At 43.6% G+C, this 24,598-nt stretch overlaps 1 protein-coding gene across 5 annotated transcripts in view; it reads right to left on the reverse strand.

Moving 5' to 3' along the window:
• rev3l (REV3 like, DNA directed polymerase zeta catalytic subunit) overlaps positions 1-24,598 on the reverse strand; it is a 180,158-nt gene that overhangs the window by 22,144 nt on the left and 133,416 nt on the right. For 4 of the 5 annotated variants that reach the window (XM_030405547.1, XM_030405548.1, XM_030405545.1 and 1 more), the window contains exons 12-20: positions 22,473-22,615; positions 18,327-22,113; positions 16,997-17,907; positions 16,680-16,765; positions 16,288-16,413; positions 13,518-13,710; positions 13,282-13,396; positions 12,550-12,665; positions 11,822-11,940 (exon numbers count right to left, since the gene is read on the reverse strand). In XM_030405547.1, coding sequence (XP_030261407.1) covers positions 11,822-11,940; positions 12,550-12,665; positions 13,282-13,396; positions 13,518-13,710; positions 16,288-16,413; positions 16,680-16,765; positions 16,997-17,907; positions 18,327-22,113; positions 22,473-22,615 — 5,596 coding nt within the window. The remainder of the gene's footprint in view (positions 1-11,821; positions 11,941-12,549; positions 12,666-13,281; positions 13,397-13,517; positions 13,711-16,287; positions 16,414-16,679; positions 16,766-16,996; positions 17,908-18,326; positions 22,114-22,472; positions 22,616-24,598) is intronic. The other variant, XM_030405546.1, reaches the window with a different exon arrangement.

Raw genomic sequence — 24,598 nt, forward strand, 5'->3', positions numbered from 1 at the left:
CGCGAAGATATAAGGTTTTTGAATGTGCACTGTGTACTGCTGCATGATTCCCGAGACAAAGACTAAGACGATGGTCCGCTTCTGGAGCTGGCTGAAGAAAATGTCCACACGAGGAATGATGCAATGAATTAGTTTCAGGAAGAAGCTGAAAGTATCATCCTCCAGTAGCCTCACAAACCCTCCAGTTTCCTGCACAGTGGTAGGCTCAAACTCCCCTGATGGTTTCAAAACACTGGATGACCTTTGTGCTCAAACATAGTGTTCACGGCACAGATATGGAAGTTCCATCTTACTGTGCTTGCTCTTGGGAGTCTGTGTGCCACCACTCTGTCAAGCACACTGGTTCTCTTGGGAGAAAACAATCCAGAGAATCCAGCCAGGTCAGAGAAGAACTGATTAACTAATGGGATGTGAGATGTCACCTGCTGCATGATGAAAGCTGAAAAGTAAGAGGGCTGAAAGAGATTAAAAAGGTGAACAGTTTCTCTGGCTGCACATATGCTGGAGCAGTAGCAGAACCAAAGTTGAAAATGTCTCCATAAGAATGAATGGGAAAACGCCTCCAAAACTCCTGCCATTTTTGAAAAAAATGTAACGGTTATTGCCAAAATATTTTTATATTGAGTAACAGGAGACATTTTTATTTCTGTAGAGTGAAAAATGAGGGCGGCAGAGCAGAGAGACAAAACAGGTACCGTCTGCTCTTCTCCAGAAGTTTAGGCTTAAAATTAACATTGCTGCTTATGGGGGAGTTGCTGGAGTGCTTGTTGCTCTAGGGCTTCTACAGTAAGTCCTACATCTGAAATAAGACCATCAGCTGAAAGCCAACAACATTTCCTACAGCTGCTCACCACTCTAGCGATGATGTCACGCACTCTAGCTCACGCAATACACACCCATTATAAGACCAGAGGACGAGCTAAAAATCCTTAAAACTAAAACTGTGATCATTTCAAAACCGTAAAAGATTTTAAGAAGCTGAATACATGCCCAATAGTTCAGGGTCTTCTGACTCTTTAAAATGTGGAATGGTGTCTGTAGCTGAAAGTATGAAGCACGAGAAGAGGTTGAAAGTCAATGAGTTTTGAAGAGAATTGGAAGATTTTCCCATTTACTTTCCATTCACACTAATTAGACTGTGACCAGAGCGCCACCTATTGGCACCAAATTTTACACAATTTGTTGTAATCATGACCATTCAGGGAAAAGAAAAATAATTAAAGCTGCAAGCAGCGATGAACGGGCCCTCGCAGTCCACGTGTGCCGGAGCATGCTGGCGTCGGGGTGTGCCACGTAGATGTATTCAGGGAAAGACCCTCTAAATGTTGAGCAATTTGGAGTAGATGGCAAATTGTATGTGGAAGTTATAGTGAGTTGATGGTTTTATGGCAAAGCATCAAAATGGATCACGCCAGCAGGTGTGACGTAGATGAAAGCTTTTGATAAGTCTTGCCCACAGATGCTACTTGCAAAGGTTTGGTGGAAATCGATGAAATGGCGTAGGAGGAGTTGGAAAAGTAAGTGTATCATTTTTTCACAGAGCTTTAGTGGCTCGTGGGGAAGTAGTCACCTGGGTTTCATGTCATTGGGACATACCAATGTGGAGATATCCAACACTTCGTGTTTTGAGCTAAATCTGCTGGAAGTTGTTATTTAATAACTTGAGTATTGTTTGGGAAATCAAAATTATTTTAATACATATTTGTCAGGAGACTCTGCAAATGCTGCGTGCAAAGTTTGGTGCAAATCGGTGAAATCGCCTGGGAGGAGTTTGAAAAAGTAGGTTTGCGACATTTGGCGAATTTGCAGGAATGGTAGGCCGAAATGGGTGTGCCTATATCACAAGATTCCGCACAATTCAGTGAACGCGTGGATATAAGGTTTTTGAATGTGCGACAAAGTTTAAGGGAGTTATAAGCCAAAACACACTTTCCTTGATTGTAGCGCCACCTAGTGGTGGAAATTGAGGACGACGATAGATGATGACATTTTTCAGCAGGTGTGACGTATATTCCAAGTTTGGTGAGTTTTGGTGCATGTTCAGGCAGTGAAAAATGCAATCATTTGGGGAAAAAAAATTGTCAATGCGAAAACAATAGGGCCCTAATAATCAGTAGAAAAACAATAGGGACCTCGTCTCACGTATATACACCAAAGCACATACCAGAGCAGTTACATGATTAAGTTTACAGGCATAGGCCAATCAAACAGAGAAAAGCAGCAAAATCAGATTGAAGTTTTGATAACTTAGTGGAATCTGGTAAGACATTGAATAGGGCCATGAGTGGACATGGCTCCAGAGTTTTTTAAATACATCAGAGAGTGGAGAATATAGAAACCCAGTATGTATGCAAGGATGGACATGTCCAAAACATATGAATAAGAGTAACATGATGTTGTTGACATTTATCATACAGTGGGTCAATGTTGCAATAGATACGGGACAGTCTGGACCAATATACATGATGTAGAAGCTTGCATTGAATAATTCCATGCCTGGCACATACAGAAGATGAATGGACACGCAAGAGGATAGATTCCCATTAGTCTGACAGATCTCAATTCAGATCCTGGGACCAAATAGTTAGACCAAAGTGTTTGGTCAGATGGAAAGCAAAGAGAAAGAATTGCATCATAGAGTGTAGATATTAACCCCTTCATTGCCATGGGAGCCTTAAGGATTGTATCAATCGGTGTGTTTGCTGGATTGTGAGGAAAATCTTGATACCTATATCTGTAAAAGACTCTTACTTGAAGGTATCTAAACAGATGAGAATTTGGAAGAGGAAATCTCTCAGTCAATTGCTGAAATGAAGCAAAGACACTTTCAACAAACAAATACCTCACTGTACATATGCCATACTGAAACTACAACTCAAAGGCTTTGTCTTGCATTGAAGGAGGAAATATAGGGCTTTCACAAATTGGCATGCACAGTGGTGGTATCTGAGCTCCAATATTTTTACAAAACTGGCGCCACATACGTAGAATTGAGTTTACAAGTATGTTGTTGCCAGTTTCGAGCCTGACTTAAACAGGCAAGGAAGCAATAAGTGCAGAGAATGACACCAAGTAGGGAAATTGTCATCTGCTTGCTTCCAGTGCAGGATTGGTTGCATGTTGGCAGCCCAGTAGTGGTATAAAAAGTTGGGTAATGCCATACCATCGTCTCCTTTTGGTTTCTGTTAGACATTTTTATGTAGCTGGGGAACCCTTCAGTCCCATATAAACTCCAACACGGCCATGTCTAATTTTTGAAAGAATGTCTTTGGAATAAATGCAGGAATACACTGGAAAAAATAAAGGAATTTGGGAAGCACTGTCATCTTGACTGAGTAGATTCTACCTGCCAAAGTTAAGGCAATGGCGAACAGTGGTGAAGATCATCTTTTACACGTGTGAATAAAGTTTCACAATTAGATTTAAAAAGTTTGTTAAATTGATCAGCGACCTTTCTTTGACAGTTTAAAGGGAAGTGTTGAAAGCAGATTTGTGGCTGCAGCTTTATTGACAGGAAAAACCTCACTTTTGTCAAAATTGAGTTTGTAACCAGAAATCTTTCCGAAACATTCTTATGTCTTTAGTATATGTGGAACAGACTCAGTCGGCTTGGAAATGAATAAAGGAGATCATCAGTGTAAAGAGATACTTTCTGAACATTTCTATATCTAGTAATTCCTTTAAACCCTGGGAGACTACGTAGAGCAAAGGCCAACAGTTCGGTAGCTGTAGCGAAAAGAGGAGGAGAAAGAGGACGTCCCTGTTTAGTCCCTGTCATTGTTAGTGCAAACTGAGGATAAAGGTGATGAATAGAGAAGCTGTGTCCAAGATGAAAAGCCCTGGCTAAATCTGAATTTAGAGAGGGTGGTGAAAAGGTATTCCCATTCGACCCTATCAAAAGCTTTCTTAGCGGAGACTTCCGGTATGAGACGCACAGGGTAGACGCGCGCTCAATTTGCTCCCACTACCGCCCTTTTGATTACCTTTTTAAACCTCGGATTTTTCAGTATATTTTGTCTCAAACTGTTTGCATCAGGTTTTTAGAGCTGCACTGATTACTTAACAATGTCAAAGTCTAAAGGAAAAACCGCTGAAAAGGACAAGGAAACTTCGCCAGCCGCTAGCATAACTTTGTCCGAGATTAGCTTGTTACTGGAGGAGCACAGGGCGGCTCTGGCGGCTGATTTCAAGTCATCCTTCGACTCGCTGACATCCACGCTGGATAGCATCCACTCCACTGTGACGGACCACGAACAGCGGGTCAGCTCTCTGGAGGTTAACGCCACCGAGGTTGACCAGCGGCTTCAACAACTTGAGACTGCTTGCGCCGCTTTGCAGGTAGACAAGGAGGCACTCACAGTCAAAGTGGCGAACCTGGAGGGGCGCAGCAGGCGCCAAAATATCCGCATCATCGGCCTGCCTGAATCGATCGAGGGCCCTCGCCCATCCGCTTTCTTCTCCCAGTTCCTCGTTGATGTCCTCGGCACGGAGACCCTCACTTCACCCCCTGAGCTGGACCGGGCGCACCGGAGCCTCGCACCCAAACCTGCGTCGGGAGGCAGACCACGGCCCGTCATCCTGCGCTTCCACCGCTTCCAAATTAAAGACTTGGTGATCCGCGAGGCTCGCAGACGAGGTGAGCTGACCTACAAAGGCCATAAGTTCCGCTTCTACGATGATTACAGTCCCGACGTGCTGAAGCAGCGTGCCGAGTACAAGACCTCCATGGCCGAACTGTACCAGCGTGGCTACAAGCCGGCTCTCCTTTACCCAGCCAAGCTGCGCATCACCATGCCTGACGGGGAGAAGATCTGGCTCCCCTCTTCTTCAGCGGCGGTCAAGTTTGTCCAGGGTTTACACAAAGATCCGTAAGCAAGTGATCTGGCATATTTTCCTATTGTTATTTTATCCTTTTGTTATTTTTTTCAGTGCAGTCTGTAGTTTCGTGACGGGTTATTACGCCTCGTCTCGATCTGTAGACTGTGTTTTCTGCCCCTGACACTCGTCATATAGGCTGACTGATCCCATCCGTTTAACATTTTACCAAGGTATGTGGCCTTGCCTTCTGGCTCATTGTTGTACTTTTAAAATATTCATTTTATGAATTAGTTGTATCGAGTATTTTGCATAATATAGATGTGTAATGCATGTGTATATGTATGTAGGTGTGTATGTATATATGTGTGTATATGTGTATGTCTCTGTGTGTGTATGTATATACATATATATATGGACGATTTATTGTGTATGTGTTTGTATTGTATGTATGTATATATGTATATATATATATATATATATGTGTGTGTATGTGTATGTGTATGTATGTATGTATGTAAACATATATATATATATTTTCTTCATCTCTTCACTCTATGTATTATTATTTTTCTATTTGTTTCTCACATCTGTCGAGCCTGACTAACTGGAGGGGGTGGACATTATCACTGTATATATTTTGGAACAGATTGACCGCAGAGTTATGACCGCCATAAGCTCATGTTCAGCTGGCCATTACATTGGCTGTGCCTTAATGTGTGACTGTTATGATTGTTATGTTTTTTTGCTCGAGGTATTTAAAAAGGTTTAACTTTGTTCTTAAAGTTTACTAACGTTATGTTGTGGGAATCGAGCGTTAGGTTTAAGGAAGTATTTAGATATGCTGATCTATGTATCAGAGAGTTGTGGGTTGCTGTCCTCTGCAGCAACTTCACTGGGGTTTGGGCTAAGGGGAGGGGATGGGTGGGGGGAGGCTTGTATGTTTGATGTTCTTTCTGTTAGGTTTCCTGTCTTGTCATCTGATCCATGTTTTGTGTTTTTTTGTTTATCTTTTGTCTGTTTGTTACCTGTGTGCTGCTCCTGCAGCTTGGCATGCTTGGCCCAGCCAGGCACCCTCTTTCATCATGCTGCTGACTTGTGGGCAGGGGGCGCCAGTCATGGGGGGAGAGATGTACTGGCACAACATCCACCCAGGCCCCCTAATATCACTGTATGTTAAGTTCTAACTCCTTGACAACACCTAGGGGTGCTTTAAGATTTATTAGTTGGAATGTTAAGGGGCTGAACTCTCCTGTAAAGCGTAACACAGTGCTTAACCATCTAAAACAGCTAAACACTAAAATTGCCTTTCTACAGGAAACTCATCTCAAGCCATCAGATCACCTTAAGCTCCGTAGGGGGTGGGTAGGCCAGCTCTACCACTCCTCCTTCTCAAGTAAGGCTCGTGGTGTTGCAATTCTTGTCCACAAATCAGTCCCGCTTTCTGTGTCCAAGGTCATATCAGACCCCAATGGGCGCTTTGTTATAATTTCAGGGAAAATTTGTGGCAATAATCTGACTTTGGCAAATGTGTATGGTCCAAATTGGGACAATGAGGATTTTTTCAAAACCTTTTCTTTCTCCCTCCCTGATTTACATTCCTGCCAGCTCATCCTCGGTGGTGACTTTAACTGTTGTCTTGATCCCTCACTTGACCGCTCGTCTAACAAGCCGTGTGCCCAATCTAAATCGTCCAAAGTCATTCAGCTGTTCATGGAGCAATACGCAGTCTCAGATGTGTGGCGTTTTTTCAATCCTAGTGCCAAGCAGTTCTCTTTTTTCTCCCCTGTCCATGGTACTTTCTCCCGAATAGATTTTTTTCTAATTGACAGCAAATTACTCTCCTCTGTCAGCTCATGCTCCTACAGCCCTATAGTAATCTCAGACCATGCAGTGGTCACAGTTGACATTTGCCTTCCTGGTAGGTCCCTGTCGCGTTCCCCCTGGCGCTTTAATGCGCTACTTCTTCGCGATTCCAATTTTGTTAATACTATCAACATTCACATTGACCTCTTTATTTCCACTAATGTTGATTCGGCTGTGTCTGCGGCAACAATCTGGGAGGCATGCAAAGCTTATTTAAGGGGAGAAGTAATATCCTACTCTGCTTACCATAGAAGGATTGCTGCTGAAAATGGTACGTGTCTCTCCAGTGCTATATCAGAACTGCAAGCAAAATGTATAGCCTCACCTGACGCGAATCTTTTTAAGGAACTGCTCATGAAAAAAGCAGAATTTGATATTCTGGCCTCTACTGAGGCAACAAAAACTCTATTAAAAACACGGCATAATTACTATGAATTCGGAGATAAACCAAGTCGACTACTAGCTCACCAAATCCGCCAATCTTCTTCGTCAATGCACATTACCCAAATTAATACCACCAGTGGAACAACTATTAATCCTCAAACCATTAATGACCAATTCAGGGACTTTTATAGTTCTTTATATACTTCTGAGTGCTCGTCTGATGAGGCACAATTTGAAAACTTTTTTGGGTCCTTAAACATCCCCTCCATTGACCCTGAAACATCTTCTGGCCTGGATGAACCTTTTACGGTGGGCGAACTTAAAAGAGCTTTGCTGTCCATGCAGAGTGGGAAATGTCCAGGCCCCGATGGCTTTCCAGCTGAATTTATAAAAACATTTGCTGATAAGCTGTCTCCACTTCTGCTAAACATGTTTAATGAATCTCTACAGTCTGGCATCCTCCCTCCAACACTACGCCAGGCCACTATTTCTCTTATTTTAAAAAAGAATAAGGATCCCCTTTTTTGCAACAATTTTCGCCCTATCTCTCTGCTCTGCGCAGATGTCAAGTTATTGGCTAAGATGCTGGCAAAACGTTTAGAGTCTGTTCTGGCTACTATAGTTTCCACAGACCAAACAGGGTTTATTAAGGATAGACACTCTTTTCACAATGTCAGACGGCTATTTGATATAATATACTCACCCTCATCCTCGGATTCTCCAGAATTAGTAATCTCAATGGATGCTGAGAAGGCATTTGACCGTGTCGAATGGCCCTATCTGTTCCAAGCATTGAGACACTTTGGATTTGGCAACACATTTATTTCTTGGATAAAGCTTTTATATACATCCCCCCTAGCCTGTGTCAATGACTACTCTGTTTATTTCCCCCTCAATCGTGGAACTCGGCAGGGCTGTCCACTTTCCCCGTTACTGTTCGCCATCGCCATTGAACCTCTGGCAGTGGCTCTCAGGTCCAGTCAGGCCCCGGGCATCTGGAGGGGAGGAGTTGAGCACAAACTTTCGTTGTATGCGGATGACCTCTTACTGTTCATCTCTGACCCAGACAGATCTGTCCCCCTTGTGTTGGCCATGCTGAAGGAATTTGGGCAAATTTCTGGTTACAAACTAAATCTTCAGAAAAGTGAGCTTATGCCCATTAATACTGCAGCTGCAGCCTATCCCCTTTCGGACTTGCCATTTAAGACGTCCTTAAGTAATTTCAAATATTTAGGCATCTGTGTAACCAGAAACTACTCTGATTTGTTTAAATGGAATTTCTCCCCTCTGCTTGCTCGACTGACTCAAGACTTCCACCGTTGGTCTCTCACACCTTTATCTCTTGCTGGCAGGATAAACTGTATTTAAATGAATGTTCTTCCCAAATTCCTCTATCTCTTTCAATCTATACCCCTCTTTATTCCAAAACATTTTTTCCATTCACTCGACAGCTTGATCTCGCAGTTCATATGGAACAAAAAACCTCCCAGAATTCGGAAAGACACTCTACAAAAACCCAAATAAATGGGTGGACTAGCACTACCGAACTTTTTATGCTATTACTGGGCCGCTAATATTCGATCTATACTGCACTGGTATCACATTAACAATCAGCCTCCACCGTGGCTGCAAATTGAGGTTGCCTCCAGTGGCTCCTCCTCTCTAATGTCCCTTTTGTGCCTCCCCCTGACATTATCACCATTATCTTATTCCAATAATATTGTAGTAAAAAACTGTCTCAAGATCTGGACTCAATTGAAACGCCATTTGGGGTTACAGTCAGTTTCTCTTTTATCCCCTGTGCATTCTAACCCTCTGTTTACTCCCTCTATTAATGATCAGGCTTTCGCAGCCTGGAGGGATCTTGGGGTTGTGTCTGTCAAAGATCTTTACATTGAGGGAATATTTGCATCCTTTGACCAACTAGTGGGCGTATTCAAATTGCAGAGATCCCACTTCTTCAGATATTTACAAGTCAGAGACTTTGCCCGCAATCGCTTCCCTGGCTTCCCTGCTATTCCTCCCTCTACTCTGATTGACACTATTTTAAATATTAACCCCTACCTTAAAGGTACCATCTCAGAGCTATACAACACTCTCCTTACACACCAATCCTCGTCCTCTGATAAACTGCGCACTATTTGGTCAGAGGATCTTAATATAGAGATAGAGCCTGAGGTCTGGCAGTCAGCTCTGAAATGGGTCCATGCATCATCTATTTGTGCCCGGCATGGGGTTTTGCAGTGCAAAGTAATTCATAGAGTCCACTGGTCTAAAAGCAAACTAGCTCGCATTTATCCAGGCACCGATCCGAATTGCGATAAGTGTCACTTAGGGCCTGCTAACCTCAGTCACATGTTTTGGACCTGTCCCGCTCTCTCTCGGTTCTGGAAGTCTGTATTTGACTCACTCTCGGCCATCACGTCTACCAAAGTCCTCCAGTCACCATTGGTAGGCCTGTTCAGTGTCCTGCCTGCTACCAACCCACTGCCATCCTACTTCACCGAACTGGTGGCTTTTCTCACATTATTAGCAAGGCGTGTGATTCTGATGCACTGGAAGAACCCGTCTCCCCCATCCCACACCCATTGGATAAGGGATTCCTTATCCTTTATGAAATTAGAGAAAATCAAACACTCCCTCCGTGGCTCCAATGAAAAATTTTTAAAGATTTGGCAACCTTTTCAAGAGCATGTCCAGTCTCTGCAGCTGGTTGCTCCCCCCACTGACGAAACGGCCCCCTGAACAGCACCTTCTTGTAGCTCCTGGCTGGGTTGCGATCTCTCACTGTACTAGCAGCACACAGTTTGTCTCGTTTGTTAGTGTCTTTTAAGTGTCGTTCTTTTTTTTTTTTTTTTTTTTTTTTTTTTTTGTCTTGGTGTCTTTGTCTGGTTTTGTTTTCTTTTTTTCCCATTGGTATTATGTGTTTGCAGGTTTGTGATTCTGTGTGGGTATTGACAGACGTTATCCTCTTGTTTTAAGTGTAACACCACTTTCTGCTATTAGGGCTTACCTCACCCCATTCAATTGACTGTTGTATCTTACCCACTCAGATGTAAATGGGGATCTGTGTCTGTTCTTTTTTGTTGAAAACTCAATAAATAAATCATATTTAAAAAAAAAAAGCTTTCTTAGCGTCCAGGGAGACCACTACCTCTGGACACTGAGAAACCTTATTATCATATATTATATTGAAAAGACGCCTGACATTGAAAAAAGAATGCCAGTTTTTGATTACCCAAGTTTGGTCAGAATGTATGATTGATGGAAGGACAGATGAGATAAGTGCAAGAACTTTGGCAAGCACCTTAACGTCAGCATTTAACAGTGAAATAGTAGGATGAGCATTGAGCAGAGAGGTTTTTTATGAGAAAATGCCAAAGAAGGTTCTCTTTAATCATCCAACATTTGGCAAATATTAACTACTGGCCACTCCTGGGAGCCTGTGACCAAGGGTTTTGTAATGTGTGTTCTGAGAGAGAAAAAAATAGCATCATCAAAAAGCAACTAGGCTCATAGCCTAAAACTGAAGAAACAGTTGCAGTGCTTTCCACAAGCGCCGGCTGCCGGCCATATAGCCGACTACACAGTTAACTCACGCCGGCTACTTTAATGACTATTATTTTTCGATTTTAATAAAGTTAAATGTTTTTCTAACAGACTGACAATAATGTCAAACTGAACCGCACTCATTAAAATTGTGATTTGCTGTGCTTGTACTGATAATAATCACAAATTACTCCGATCATCGCCGACTTCATTGATCACAAGGGAGAGAAACTCATCCGCGGCCCCGACACGCGGTGTGTGTGCGCGCGCACTCAGCGGAGTCAGTGTGTCGGCCGTCGGAGGCGAGAAGCAGGGCTCACCATAATACGCTTATTTTGTCACCGGTAATCCACTCTTCTCTTCCAGCGTCCATTTAGCAATACCTGCGACACGTGCTGGCATCAAAAAACACTGTCGGTTGTACAAATGAAACCAAACGGACTCTAAGAGTGTATTTTCATTAGTTGCTAAGGGAGAAACGTTCACTGAGTGTTTAATTGTGTAGCCACCACTGCAGACTGTGAAGGTGTCATGCACCGACAATAAGATATTTACAAGCCCAGAACGCCTCATGATGCAATATTATGTGAGCTTGTATAGCCTATTATTTATTATTTTCAGTGCGCAAATCACAGTTTTTATTGGTGCATTAGCGTCTGGCATACTTAGTTACACTAATGAATAAAAGAAGATGCGATATTTTGTAATAATAATAATATAATATATAGAGTAGATATTGATGGTGATAATAATAATAATATTAATAATAATAATAATAATAATAATAGAGCAAATGTCTGAGAAATTAATATAGGCTGCCTGTTCTGCAGGCACACTTAGGCTAATAATAATAATAATAATGTAACATTATTATTATTATTATTACATTTAAGACCAGTGTATAAGATCGTACCCCCCCCCCCCCCCCCCCCCCGGCTGGCTACTTATGTATTATGGCTGGCTAGTCTGTGTCTTAGTGGAAAGCCCTGCAGTTGGCAGCACATACAAAGCAGTAGAGAATGCAAACCTACAACCAAAAACCTCAATGGATACGTGGAGGAAGAGGTAATGTGAAACAAGTAAAAAATAATTTTAGTGAACATGATGGGTGTTTATCTGCAATGAAAAGATTGTATTAGTTATTAAAATGACGACTTTAACTAACTATGACTTTTGGGGGGGTGGGGGGTCATGTCAGGACACCTGCCTCAGTCTTCATCACCCTCCACAGGTTGAGGGTGATGCGTCCAATGATGTTGATCTCAGTCATGGTGTCGGCTCCATACTCATCCCTGTCTGCCGCAAAGCGGTTCTCTTTGGAGTCACCTGAGGACATGCACAGAGTCAGACAGACAGCCAGCCAATTAAAGAGGTGGGGAGCCAAGAGGCTCTGCATCCAGCTACCACACACACGCACAAACTCACAGGAAACACACAGATCTACATAAACGGCACACTGTTTCAACACATATGCGCTATTGTGCACATGTATAAACACAGAAAACTGGGCCACACATGTTTGTACTTACAGTGCCTACAGTGTGCACGCATGAACGCAGACACACACACACACACACACACACACACACAGTTACTTTCTCTTGAACTGGATTTTATTATTTCCTTCAGAATGGAATACAGGGACTGCTGAAAAACAAATATACGGGTTTGGCCTTGTATGGCACAGCCTTTTTTAAATTTGACATCTTAAAACCAGCTGGGCTTTACTATGTGAAACATAGCAGATTGATCTCTGATGTTTTTAGCTGTACTTTAAGGGTAACTTAGCAAATAACTTCTCATAGAAAACAACTAAATATAAACAGGCAAGTTAGGGGCTGTATTTGTTGTACTTATACTTGGCCATATGCATTTCTAAACCTGCCTACAGTGTTAAAGGAGTAGGCTGCCCAGATGTCGTGACAGTCGGCCTACCTGGCACTCGTGACAGCTGCTGACAGAGGTCCACTCCGAGCACTGCAGCCCGCTGGAGGAGGTAGCCCCAGGAATGCATCTGCACCTCATACCCGACCAGGATGTCCGGGTCAAACCTGACAGAACACTGCCATGTTAGGACCATGACTGTATTTTCAAGTTAGCTTCTCATACCAAAATATTGTTTTGAAAATCATATCATTGTTCGTCTAGTTGTGGCCATTGTTTTTTTTTCAAGTGTAGATATCAAGTACATTCAATTCAAAATTTGGCTTCAGACAAATCCTCCTTCTTGACAATAGGATTTAGAATTACTTGTGGTAGAAGCCGCCAACTAGAGTTTTGAAGTTAGGCAGTGTGGTGCCTGAGGATGTCCTGAGTGGATCTGATTGAGAACCTGAGGACATGCTGTGGTAGCTAGTTGACAGTCACACGGTAGCCACAGCCTCAAGCACATCAAAATGGACAATAAAACATGATTGTATATGAATGACCATAAACTCATTAGGTTTATGTACCATGGTTTATGGCTTAGAAAACTGTTCTGTGAGGTAAATGATCAAGTGAGAGGTGGGGTCATTTTATCACAAGCTTTCTTTCAATCAGACTTGGACTTGAGTAATGCTTCACCACCACTGTTGCATATTTGCAGTAAGCAAAGTGGTGGACACCCACTTGTTTACTCTTCATTTAAACAGAGCAATGCTAACTCCTGCTTGGCTACACACACACCTCCTCATGATGGCGATCAGCTCCTGAAACAGCATCTTCTCATCAGTAGTGTATGTCACTTGCAGTCCAGAGACACCCGATCTGACCAGTAGGGGCGCTGTTCCTCTGACACCTGCTGAGGGCATTTTAACAGATCCATTACTGATTAATGCTGACAACAAACACTTAGCTGTATACTGTTACATAATAACAAATAGCAAATATCCTCCTGTTTAGAGGGGTGATGATGAAATTACCTCTGTCACAACTTTGATGGTCTTTGTCCACCACAATGGCACCCGTCAGCTGGGTACTGTCTCCCTCTGGCAAGGGAGCATCAGAACTGAAGCAGTAGAATAAGGCACATATGGGGTCAAACTCGGGGTCAGGCTCAAGGTCACGTCGCGTTCTTGCATGGATATCCATGCCCATCAGTGTAAGGTACTGGACCTGAGGGGCAGAAAAAAACATTATTGGGCCTGAAGGCCTCATTGTTGGACTCAGATTTTGTGGTAGTGGTGTCTGTTTACTAAGAAAGCAAAGGAGGCTGAAGCTCATTGTGAGCCTCACTGCTCACGCTCGCTCGGGTGTAAGGAAGGAAGGGAGGCAGCCGGCGTTTCTAACGGGTAAATTGTGCGTTTATTTAGGGCACGGACAGACAAAGGGAAATCAAAGTAAAACAAAACACAAATGAACAGCCGTCTCGCTGACGGCTGAGGGTTGGACTCAGTGCTGTCTCTGCTGCCCCGTCTCTGCTCCGGTCCGGTCCCCAGACCCAACCTATTGCAAGAGACCAGAACCAGGTTACAAACGTGCTTATATAGCTGACTGATTACCTGATTCTGTCCAGCTGTCTGATCACCGGCAGAGCCACTCCTCCCTCTCCTCCAGCAGCCGGTGCCTTCACCACACCCCACTGCCACACTCATTTTTAGCACGTCAGGGTGCTTTCTACCTATTATTGTATTCATTCATATTCCTATATTTATGTTCCTCCACCGCCTCACTCAAACTACATTTATTTTTCCTGCAGTTCTCTTTAACCTGACCATTTGTTAGTTACAGTAATGTTGCCAGGGTCCTGTGGCCTAGAATATGTCACCCCTTGCAAATGATAGCAATTTTTCTGATCAGGGCTCCAGACGACCAAAATCTGAGACAGTGTGACAAAATGTTACATTTTGTCTTGCATGTGCGACCTGTTTTTTTTTTTCTCTCTCTTTTTTCTTCCTACACTGGTAAGTGGAAGGGGCGAATCAAAGTATCTAGAATCTGGGATCACAGGTGGCAGGCCAATGTGTGTGGGAGGAGGAGGGAATGGGAAAGTGGCTAATATGTTGAGGGGGAGGGTCCTAAAGTTCTTCTGAGTGTGGAAGGAGAACTTTCAGCAAACAATGGCGAAACTAACTCCTGACGCGATTCCACCAGATACCTATCCGCTGCATTACGGCTCTGCCACGGCAGCGGTGCCGCTAGTTTTCACTCTGGTCTATGTGTTAACTTCCACCAGATTCACTGCGCTGCCTATCTGCTCCGTCCCAGCTCCAGCAGTCCAAAGCCCTCCGTAACAGATATGCAGGACTTCTATTTCTGGCGGATGCCGGAGTACGACACAGCTTCAGCTGAATTTAGCACACAGTAGACAGGAAGTCATGCACCGAAACTAAAATATAACATCCGGTTACTTTTCAAAATAAAACAATCCGTGTTGATGCATGCACACAAATCTAAAAAAAGAGACAAATACAAGCACTTCTACAAATCCTTCGGCAGGATCACTTCGTGTGGTTGTGCTTATAACACAAACCTAAAACTGCAGTCGTGAGTGATTATGTGATTATCGCGGGAACTCCTCGGTCTTGTGACATCAGTGGTCGACAGTAGTGCGTGTGGCAGACTCAAAACGCAACCAGTGGGGATTGCAGAAACTGAGCTCAACATATAATAATTTCCTTAATTATTACATTATACAATATATATTATAATATATATATATATATATATATATATATATATATATATATATATATATATATATATATATATATATATATATATATATAATATTGTGAATATAATTGATTTACGGTGTGCGCCCCTACATTTTGTGATTGTGCTCCTAAAATGTTCGGTTAGGGGCTACTGTGCCTAGTAAAAAAAGTTAGTCTGGAGCCCTGCTGATGCATTCATTCCAACTTTGGCTCAATAGTCACTCTGCCAGTGTGAGTGGGCAGACCATCAGAGTCTCTAAACTCTAGTTCCAAAAATGTTGAACCATGGCACCCCTTCACAATGATTGTTTTTGTTATGGCATGAGAACTTCTGTACCAAACAGATTTCTTAATTTGACAATGATGACTATGTGCATGAGATGGATCAGCATTTCTTAGAGCTCTATTTTCAACAACAGTTCCATTAATTATAACTTCAAGGACTTGCAAATGTTACATTCGGAACATAATTCGATTGAGCAATACTCTAATGGTGTGTTTCCATAAAATAACTTTTTTTTTCAAGATTACATCCAAACCAATTTGAAGATGATGATGGGGTATGCATCATTTGCATGTTCACATCTGTTGAAACTGTCAGCAAAGGGGCATTCTGAGTTTTGTATGGGAACGAGCAGGCGGAGCAGAACTGCTCCTCAGCTCCTCCAGCTCTGGAGGAGACAGTCAGCTGCAGATCCAGACCTTTTGGAGGAACAAACACGGGATCTCATCTGATTCTGGTCTAGTTGATTCTAGTTCAGTCTAGTTGACTGCTGACTGGTGCAGGAGGCGAAATGTTCTTTACTTCATGAATGTAAAGTAACACAAATGAGAGATGGAAAAATAAGAGAGAGACACAGAGTCTCTGCTTAGCGCTGAGTAAATCGACATACATACTTCCTGGCTAGCTGTTTTGCATTTAGTGTGAATAATAAAATGCTATGCAACTCCAATATTAAATATTTGACTGAAATAAGCTGTCAATCTTCCTAAAAGTGCAAAAAAAGACATAGTCGGGAGAATTGCTTCAACTCACCTCATGCAGAGCTTTGGCCTCCTGCAGGTTCTGCATGCTGATTTTGAAGCCATAAGAGTTGGCTATACTGGGCCCTTCAATCTGAGAGTTATCTTTCTTTGGCACATTCAAAGCAGCAAACTGGTTCTGTGGAAGAAAGAGAGAACATGAGAAACACCAAAAGGCAGAGTACACAGGCACAATGAATGAACAGCAAAAACATTCAAAGCTTAATTCTAATCCATGAAGTGGAAGAGAGGCTGACTATTCTGACCAACAAGCTGGGGGAATAAGTACAACAGTATCCATGCAAAGCTCTGCACTGCTATTCTTAAGCTGTTTCTCTAACCAGGGAAGGATGTGGATCTTTGATGTGGAGAGCAGTTGAAAAAAAGAAACCCTTGTGGACTGACCTTGATCTGTGTGGTCAGTAACACTCTTCTCAGAGGGTCTGCTTGGCTTCTCTTTCTCTGCTGGATTCTGTGAGAAACAGGGTCCTCTGCAGGAGGAACAAGAACAGGAGGAGCAGAGACAAGTTAAGTAAACATTTATTTTAATAGTAGGACTGCATGCAGATGATTTACTAAACACAATATTATGTGTAAATATTTCAAAGAAATTGGTCAGCTGCGGTGAATTCTTAATCCTCAAACTCCTCAGCTGTACAGCTGTCAGTAGCTGATAATACACATTACAGATTACAGGCAGAATGAAACTACTGGTGTTGTACCATCAGATATAGGAGTGCTGCATATTGGCTCCAGATCTTCCTTGCTTCTCCACCGCCTTCTTAAATAGGGGGTACTGTGAAGGAGGATGGGGCTAGTCCTTCCCTCTTCCTTGTTACTAAAATCGAGAAGTGAGGGACTAAGACCCTCATCTAGTCTCTCCAGAGAGTTCGAGAGCCGAGATGACAGTGGTTCTGGATAGTTTTCACTCGGCCTGTTTTCACTGACCTGGTCCAGCTTCGAGGGGCTGGCCTGACAGGACTGCTGCCAGGGAGGAAGCTCTGGGGACTCTGAAGAGTCTTTATCATCATCATCATCATGATCATCATCTGTTTCACCGCCCTCCTGCTCAAAATCCCCACCACCTTCATGTGAAACTGGACTCACTTCTGTAGATTTGCATTGAGAGCCTGTTCTCTTCATGGGAGATATGATTAGGGACAGGTAGCGTTTTTTTTTTCTTTGGGTCCTGATATTGCAGAGTCTCTCGTACAGCTCAACCTTCACAGCTTGACAATGGTTAGCAGTGGGCCGCTCAGTTGTCTCTGGGTTCCCCTGCCCAAACCCTTTTTTCAGCAATCCTATGTCTTTTCTCCCTTTTTGTAAACTTTCATACTGTTTTCTGGCTTCCAGCCACAGCTGCACACGCTCTCGGCTCGGTGGATTTTTGCAGGGCAGGAGGATGACCTGCTTGTCACTGGCTGAGGATGGGTCAAGCTCAACCTGCTCTTTATTTCCCTCTGAGACCTCAGCTCCCTGGGCTTGGGAAGATGAGGTAATACTGGCAGGATGTGTCATGGCTGAGAAGGCTGTCTTCCAGAAATGAAGGCCTTCCAAAGACAGTTCCCCACTGAACTCGGCTAGCTCCTTTGCCATTCTGGTGGAAACAATTAACTTACGGCCACCGACCTCCCTATACAAAAGACAAATGAGTGTGGTTAATCGACTTCCCACAAATCCCATAAAGTCAGTTAGTTAAGAATTGTGACCAAATATCTACTATGCATGACATTTTACAGTTAAAATATAAACGTACAAGCGCTCTCAAGCAGACATTCATTGTTTCTCACTTAAGCACAGTGTGTATCCTTCAAGTCTAACAAAGATGTTTAATTCATTTCCCTCCTCATAAACACTGCTTTTGTTTGCACACTGCTTAATTTCAATGCAGCACATGCACACGCTATTGGTCATAAACTTCACAGTTCAATATAAACTGAGCGATAATATCTGCCATGCTGATGAGTTAGTTAGCCTCCATGTCTTGTGGATAGCACACAGTTTACAAGTAATTATTACTTATAATTGTGCTGCTGGTACATGAAGTCTTACATTGGTTTTCCTGGTGCATCAGAGGGGTTGCTGCAAAAGGGTTCCTGGAAGGTGGCCTCTGACATCTCCAGGTCAAGAAGAGTACTGAGGATCTCCTCCCGGCTTGGAGGGGACATGAGGGGCTTGAGAATGTGGGCTCCACCTCCTGCCCCCCGAAGCAGCTGGCTTGCTCTCACCTGTGATAGTGAGCTGATGGAGCGTGGGGAGCTACTGGGTGTGGTGGATGATATTACATCAATGCACTCCAAAAGCTCTCCTGTTGACGAACCATCATGGTCGACAAATGATGCAGAACTTAAAGGCAAAGGTAGGACAGGTTTGAAGATGGAAAAGAGCAGCTCTTTTCCCTCACAGTGAAAGTCTTGAAAGGGGCTAAGGGTATGGGCTTTACCTAAAGAGAAGTCCCACTCTCTGCTCTTGAGTTTCTCACAGTCTGGAAATATAGACTCCCCGTTCTCGGGCTTGTCAAAGAGCTCAGGGCTAGCCGGCCTTGCTTTGTGCCAGTCAGAGCCTCTTTGTAGCTCCTCCCCAGAAGCAAATAGCCTATCAAGTTTCTTCTCAAAGCCCAGCGCCTGAGCAGATACAGCTTCCTGATTGACATCACTCAGGAATTTAACTGGTAAATTTTTATCAGTCAGGACAAATTGACTGCTGCTGTATGGGCTGGAGAATTCTGTCTGGTCAATGGCATTTATGTCAAAGTTATAGTTGTGTGGGAGCTCTGGTGACAAGCTGTCCTCTATGAAGTTGCAGCTATCCATGCCTGGGTCTGAAAGGAAGATAGGGCAGTCATCTGAAATGTTGCCCTCCTGCTTCACTGATACATTTGGCTGAGTGTTGCTAGCCTTGCCTTTCCTGACCCTGGGCTTCTTCTCCTTGGGAGTTGTAGACTTTGGGGCCCTGGGTTTCCGAGGAGTGGCGGAGGGAGCCCTTCTGGATTTAGCTGGTTTAGCTGTGGGATCTAGTAGTGCTGTAGCCTGAGTTATGGCTGTGGAGTGGCTGTTCATACCAACCACTTGTAAAGGAAGGGCTTGTCCTTGCTGCTTCTTCTGGAGAAGCTGCTTGAGGACAGCCAATCCAGAGGGGGTCTCAGAGAAAGTGGGGAAATCCCCATTCTTATGGCCTGAATGTTGGGAGGCTGCTGCTAGTTGGGCCTCTTTATTGTTTTCCATAAAGGGTTTTATAGCCAGATGAGGTGGAGGTGCGGTGCACTCCTGTGAAGCCTCTACCTTAACCACAGTGGTCTGGCAGCCTTGGTGCTTCGGCAGAACCGCTGCTGTAAAGCTTTGGTTGACCTCCATGATGGAAGTCTCACAGTCCTCAACCTTTGGTTCTATAAACCGAGACTGAGAACTGCTCTGGCCACAACTAATTGTGCACACTGGCTGCTGAAATGGAGGGACCTTCTGAGAGGAACTCTCAGAAGGAGGCAGTTCATCCTTTGTGAAAAGGAGTTGGGAGCTGTCTTTAGAGTCGTGGCTTTTGGGTTCCTCGGTCTGCTTTTTACGAGACTTTCTCGGTCTTGTGGTGGTGGTGGAATTGTTGGGTTTACCTTCATTTGTAGCTTGAGCCTTCTTCCTCTGCCTTTGATGAGCACCACAACTTTGTTTCGATTTAGCTTTTTTGGATTCCTCTTCCTCCAGAGGCTTGGTGGTAGACTTATTTACTTTTCTATTAATGTCATAACATTTCATAGATTTGGCAGATTGAGCTCCTTTGGTTGAAGACACTGTGTGAGGCTTGTCAAAAGCAGAATTAAGACATGGATCATTAAGTGGATTTATCAGCTGTTCTGAACTCCTGCTGTCCATTACGGAGTCACTTGGGGACCAACAGCGTGGGGGGGTTAAATCTGTAGGGCTTAGGGATCTATCAGACAGGTAGCCCAACTCTACCATGACATCAGTATACTCAATATCATGGTCATCTCCTAGCTCACAGTAACATGACCGAGGGGGCAATAGAGATGATACAACTGGGGATCTCTGGCTGCCTTTTATCCTTTTGACCTTTACACACTGACTGACTCTAGGCTTGGAGGAACTGCAGACTGTTTTCTTATTTGTGGAGTTGATCTTTGTCTTTCTTTTGGGCTGTTTTTTGGCCTTTGGCTCAGTGATGGGAAACTTAACAGCAGTGGATTCGGGCACTTTGGGCCAAAAATCCTTAAGAGGGGCCAGTTTATTATATTGCTCTAGCTTCTCTGGCGTTAGCATCACCAGCTGCTCCTCTGCATTCACTTTGGACATCTTCACCATCATGTTTTTCTGTCCTTTGAACCTGTTGATAATAATATATTTGATGATGATAGGGGGTTCCTTCTTGCGCCGTTTCTGGTATTTTACTTCCTGCCCACTTGAGACATTTGTGTCCTTGAGACGGTCTCTGACTGAGGCTGGGATTTTATAATGAGTAGCACCTGAGTGTTCTCCATCCTCGCTGTCGTAGATCATCTTGCGTTTAGCCCTCAGGGTGTATTTACTACCAGGCAGTGCGGAAGGTTTAGTACAGGTGGCTTTTGCTGGCAAATTTTGCAATGGGTTTAACCTATCCTCTGCTTCTTCTTCTTTAGCTTCTTCAGAAAAACTATAAACAGCGGTGGTAGGGGGCTCTGAAGGTGGTTTTGTTTGTTCATTTACAGACATCTCCTCCCTTTCAGTCTCCTCCTCTTTTGTGTCCTTTGGCTCTACCTCTGCGAGTGGCCCATCTTTAACTGGCTCAGTCTGTTTAACTTGTTTATCCTCCAAAACTGGCCTCTCTGGGTCTGCAGTCACTGGACACACTGGAAGTGTGATTGAGTGGAGGCCAATACTAACTTGGCTGTCAGAGGCAGAGCTTTCAACTATGTTTAATTTGTTCCTATGTCCCACCATTCCTAACCTTTTTTTATTCACTTTTAGCCTTGATCTGTGTGGCTGGGTCTGTTCTAGCTCGCTGCAGGCATCAGCCAGTTTTCTGCTCCCAGATTTCTTCCTACTGAGGCAGTTGGAGAGGATGACGCTAGGGAAGAACTTGTAGTGTGCTTCCTGCTGGGCCACTATAGTCCTCTCTGTCTTATTTTCCTGATAGTCCTCATACCTGATTTTGAGTTCACCAACATCGCCCTCCTCACTGTCCTCACCCATTTCTTCCTCCTGAGGATCAAGAAACTCATCCTCCTCCAAGGGGGATGGGGATGAGGAGATGTTCCTCAGGATGGGGCTTTTACTGTCCTTCTGACTCAGTTCCAGCTCTGTCTTGGCTGAGCAGTTTCTCAGCTCAGAGTAGCAGAGAGAGAAGGTCCTGTGGTTCTGAAGAATGGACAGACAGTTTGTTTCTACATTCTTTATGCTGCCGTACTTCTTTCTGTTTTTGGTGACCTTTCTGTTTCCAAATCGGAAACTTTCTAAATCTGTCTTATCCAAAGCTATGGAGGTTTTCTTTTCATAGGTGTACAGGGGTTGTATGTCCTCTTTGTCCACACAAATGGGTGACACCTCAGGGTGATTGGCTATCTTACAGGGAATGGGGTGTTTGACTGGTGGGATGTAGGGGATTTCTTTATTAACCTTGAACCCTGTTGAACATTCACTACTGCTGTCCTGGCTACTTTTTGATTGAAAGTGCTTGTCAAGAGGTTGCTCTGTGTCCAGCACATGAAGTGGTCTGTGCTCAGAGTGCTTGCACTCCAAAAGGGTCTTAGCTGAGGAAGGTGGCTCCCTGGAGAAGGGATTCCTTTTTGCCAGCATCTTTTCCGTAACGATAACAGAAGACTGAGTCCTGGAGCCGCTGTCCGTTAAGGACGAATCTAGATATACAAAAGAAGAGAAGGCACCTTAATAAGAGCTACAGCAGCACAATATGAATTTCAATGTGTACAATACTTTTTACACTTCATATTAATTTCTCTCCAAATCAAGATTAAACACGATCATTTTAAAAAACGTACAGTTTACAGTTTATTAGTAATTAATATAAAAGACCTGGGCCTATATTCACAAATAATCTTAAGGCTATAGGGTTAGGGTTAGGGTTAGGCTATAAGTAGCTCTTAATAGGCTCAGTGAGAATACCTACATACACTCATGATAGAAGAAGAAGTAGTTAAACAAGCTTCAGAGACATTTATGTGCTGTCTCAGGATGTCTCGGCACAAAGATGACTCACCACTGCTCTCATCTGCGGCCCCGTCAAGTTGGGGGATTGACAGGTTGGCGAACAGAGAGTTGTTCCCACTCCAATCCATATCGTCATCAGAAGACTCCTGCTGCTCGTCACTGAGGCCGCCCTCTGGCTCCTTTACACCAGGCCTGTACACATGGGGATCACACTGATTAAACATAGCACAGGCACAGTTCACTGTGGATGACCTTTATTTGTCTGCTTAGAGTCTATTGGATCATGCTTGTATTTAAAAAAGAGCTTTGTTCTGCAACAAGATGGCCGTTGGACAATTGGATATATCTGCACTATATTGTCAAAAGTTTTCGCTCACCTGCCTTGACTCGCATATGAACTTAAATGACATCCCATTCTTAATCCATTTAATATGACGTCGGTCCACCCTTTGCAGCTATAACAGCTTCAACTCTTCTGGGAAGGATTTCCACAAGGTTTAGGAGTGGGTTTATGGGAATTTTTGACCATTCTTCCAGAAGCACATTTATGAGGTAACACACTCATGTTAGACGGGAAGGCCTGGCTCTCAGTCTGCGCTCTAATTCATCCCAAAGGTGTTCTATCGGGTTGAGGTCAGGACACTGTGCAGGCAAGTCATGTTCATCCACAACGAACTCTCTTATCCATGTCTATATTTACCTTGCTTTGTGCACTGATGCACAGTCATGTTGGAACAGGAAGCGGCCATCCCCAAACTGTTCCCACAAAGTTGGGAGCAGGGAATTGTCCAACATCTCTTGGTATGCTGAAGCATTCAGAGTTCTTTTCACTGGAACTAAGGGGCCAAGCCCAGCTCCTGAAAAACAACCCTACACCATAATTCCCCCTCTACCAAACTTTACACTTGGCACATTGCAGTCAGACAAGTACCATTCTCCTGGCAACCGCCAAACCCAGACTCGTACATCAGATTGCCAGATGGAGAAGTGCGATTTGTCACTCCACTGCTCTAGAGTCCAGTGGCGGCGTGATTTACACCACTGCATCCGACGCTTTGCTTTGCACTTGGTGATGTATGGCTTGGATGCAGCTGCTCGGCCATGGAAACCCATTCCATGAAGCTCTCTACACACTGTTCTTGAGCTAATCTGAAGGCCACATGAAGTTTGGAGGTCTGTAATGATTGACTCTGCAGAAGTTGGTGACCTCTGCACACTATACACCTCAGCATCTGCTGACTCTGCTCCGACATTTTACGTGGCCTACCACTTTGTGGCTGAGCTGCTGTTGTTCCCAATCACTTCTACTTTGTTATAATGCCACTGACAGTTGACTGTGGAATATTTAGGAGTGAGGAAATTTCATGACTGGACTTGTTGCACAGGTGGCATCCTATCACAGTAACACGCTGGAATTCACTGAGCTCCTGAGAGCGACCCATTCTTTCAAATGTCTTAGAAACAGTCTGCATGCCTAGATGCTTGCTTTTATACACCTGTGGTGCGATATTGCGATATATATCGTAGTGCAATATAAAAATGTCCAGCGTAGGATATAACCCTCTGTTGTTTATATCGTAATTTTGACGTGTTGGCTACTTGTTTAGCACTGTTGCTACACTAACGTCAACTTATCCGTTGGATATCCAAATTTTGAGTTCAACAGTTCATTGTATGAAGGCGAATGTAACGGCACCAACGCTACTGCTTTGTGGTAGCATTTCCACGTCACCTGCAAGGACTCGTTTACGGCACCGGTCGCTCAGGAGTAAACAGAGGCAAAGCAGCATGGCGGAGACGGAGGAGAGCGCAATGGAAGACGAAAATAAGATTACTAGTAACGTTACATCAGATGCAGATACAGAAGCAGAACCCCAAGAAGCTGAGCCGAAAAGGGGGAACAGGAATTCCATCGTTTGGCTTTGGTTTGAGTTTAAAAAGTCAGACAACGACCAGACAACGTGAATATGCAAAACATGCCGCCAACAAGTTGTTACAAGTGACTCGAACACATCTAATCTTTTCTACCACTTAAAGACACAACATGAAAAACCAGTACAGAGACAGCGAGAAAATGCGACAAAGCATAAAATCCCGATATAGTATATACACATATATATATATATATACATATACATATATATATATATATACATATACATATACATATATACA

The sequence above is a fragment of the Sparus aurata genome, chromosome 22, assembly GCF_900880675.1.
Source record: "Sparus aurata chromosome 22, fSpaAur1.1, whole genome shotgun sequence".
NCBI lineage: Eukaryota > Metazoa > Chordata > Actinopteri > Spariformes > Sparidae > Sparus > Sparus aurata.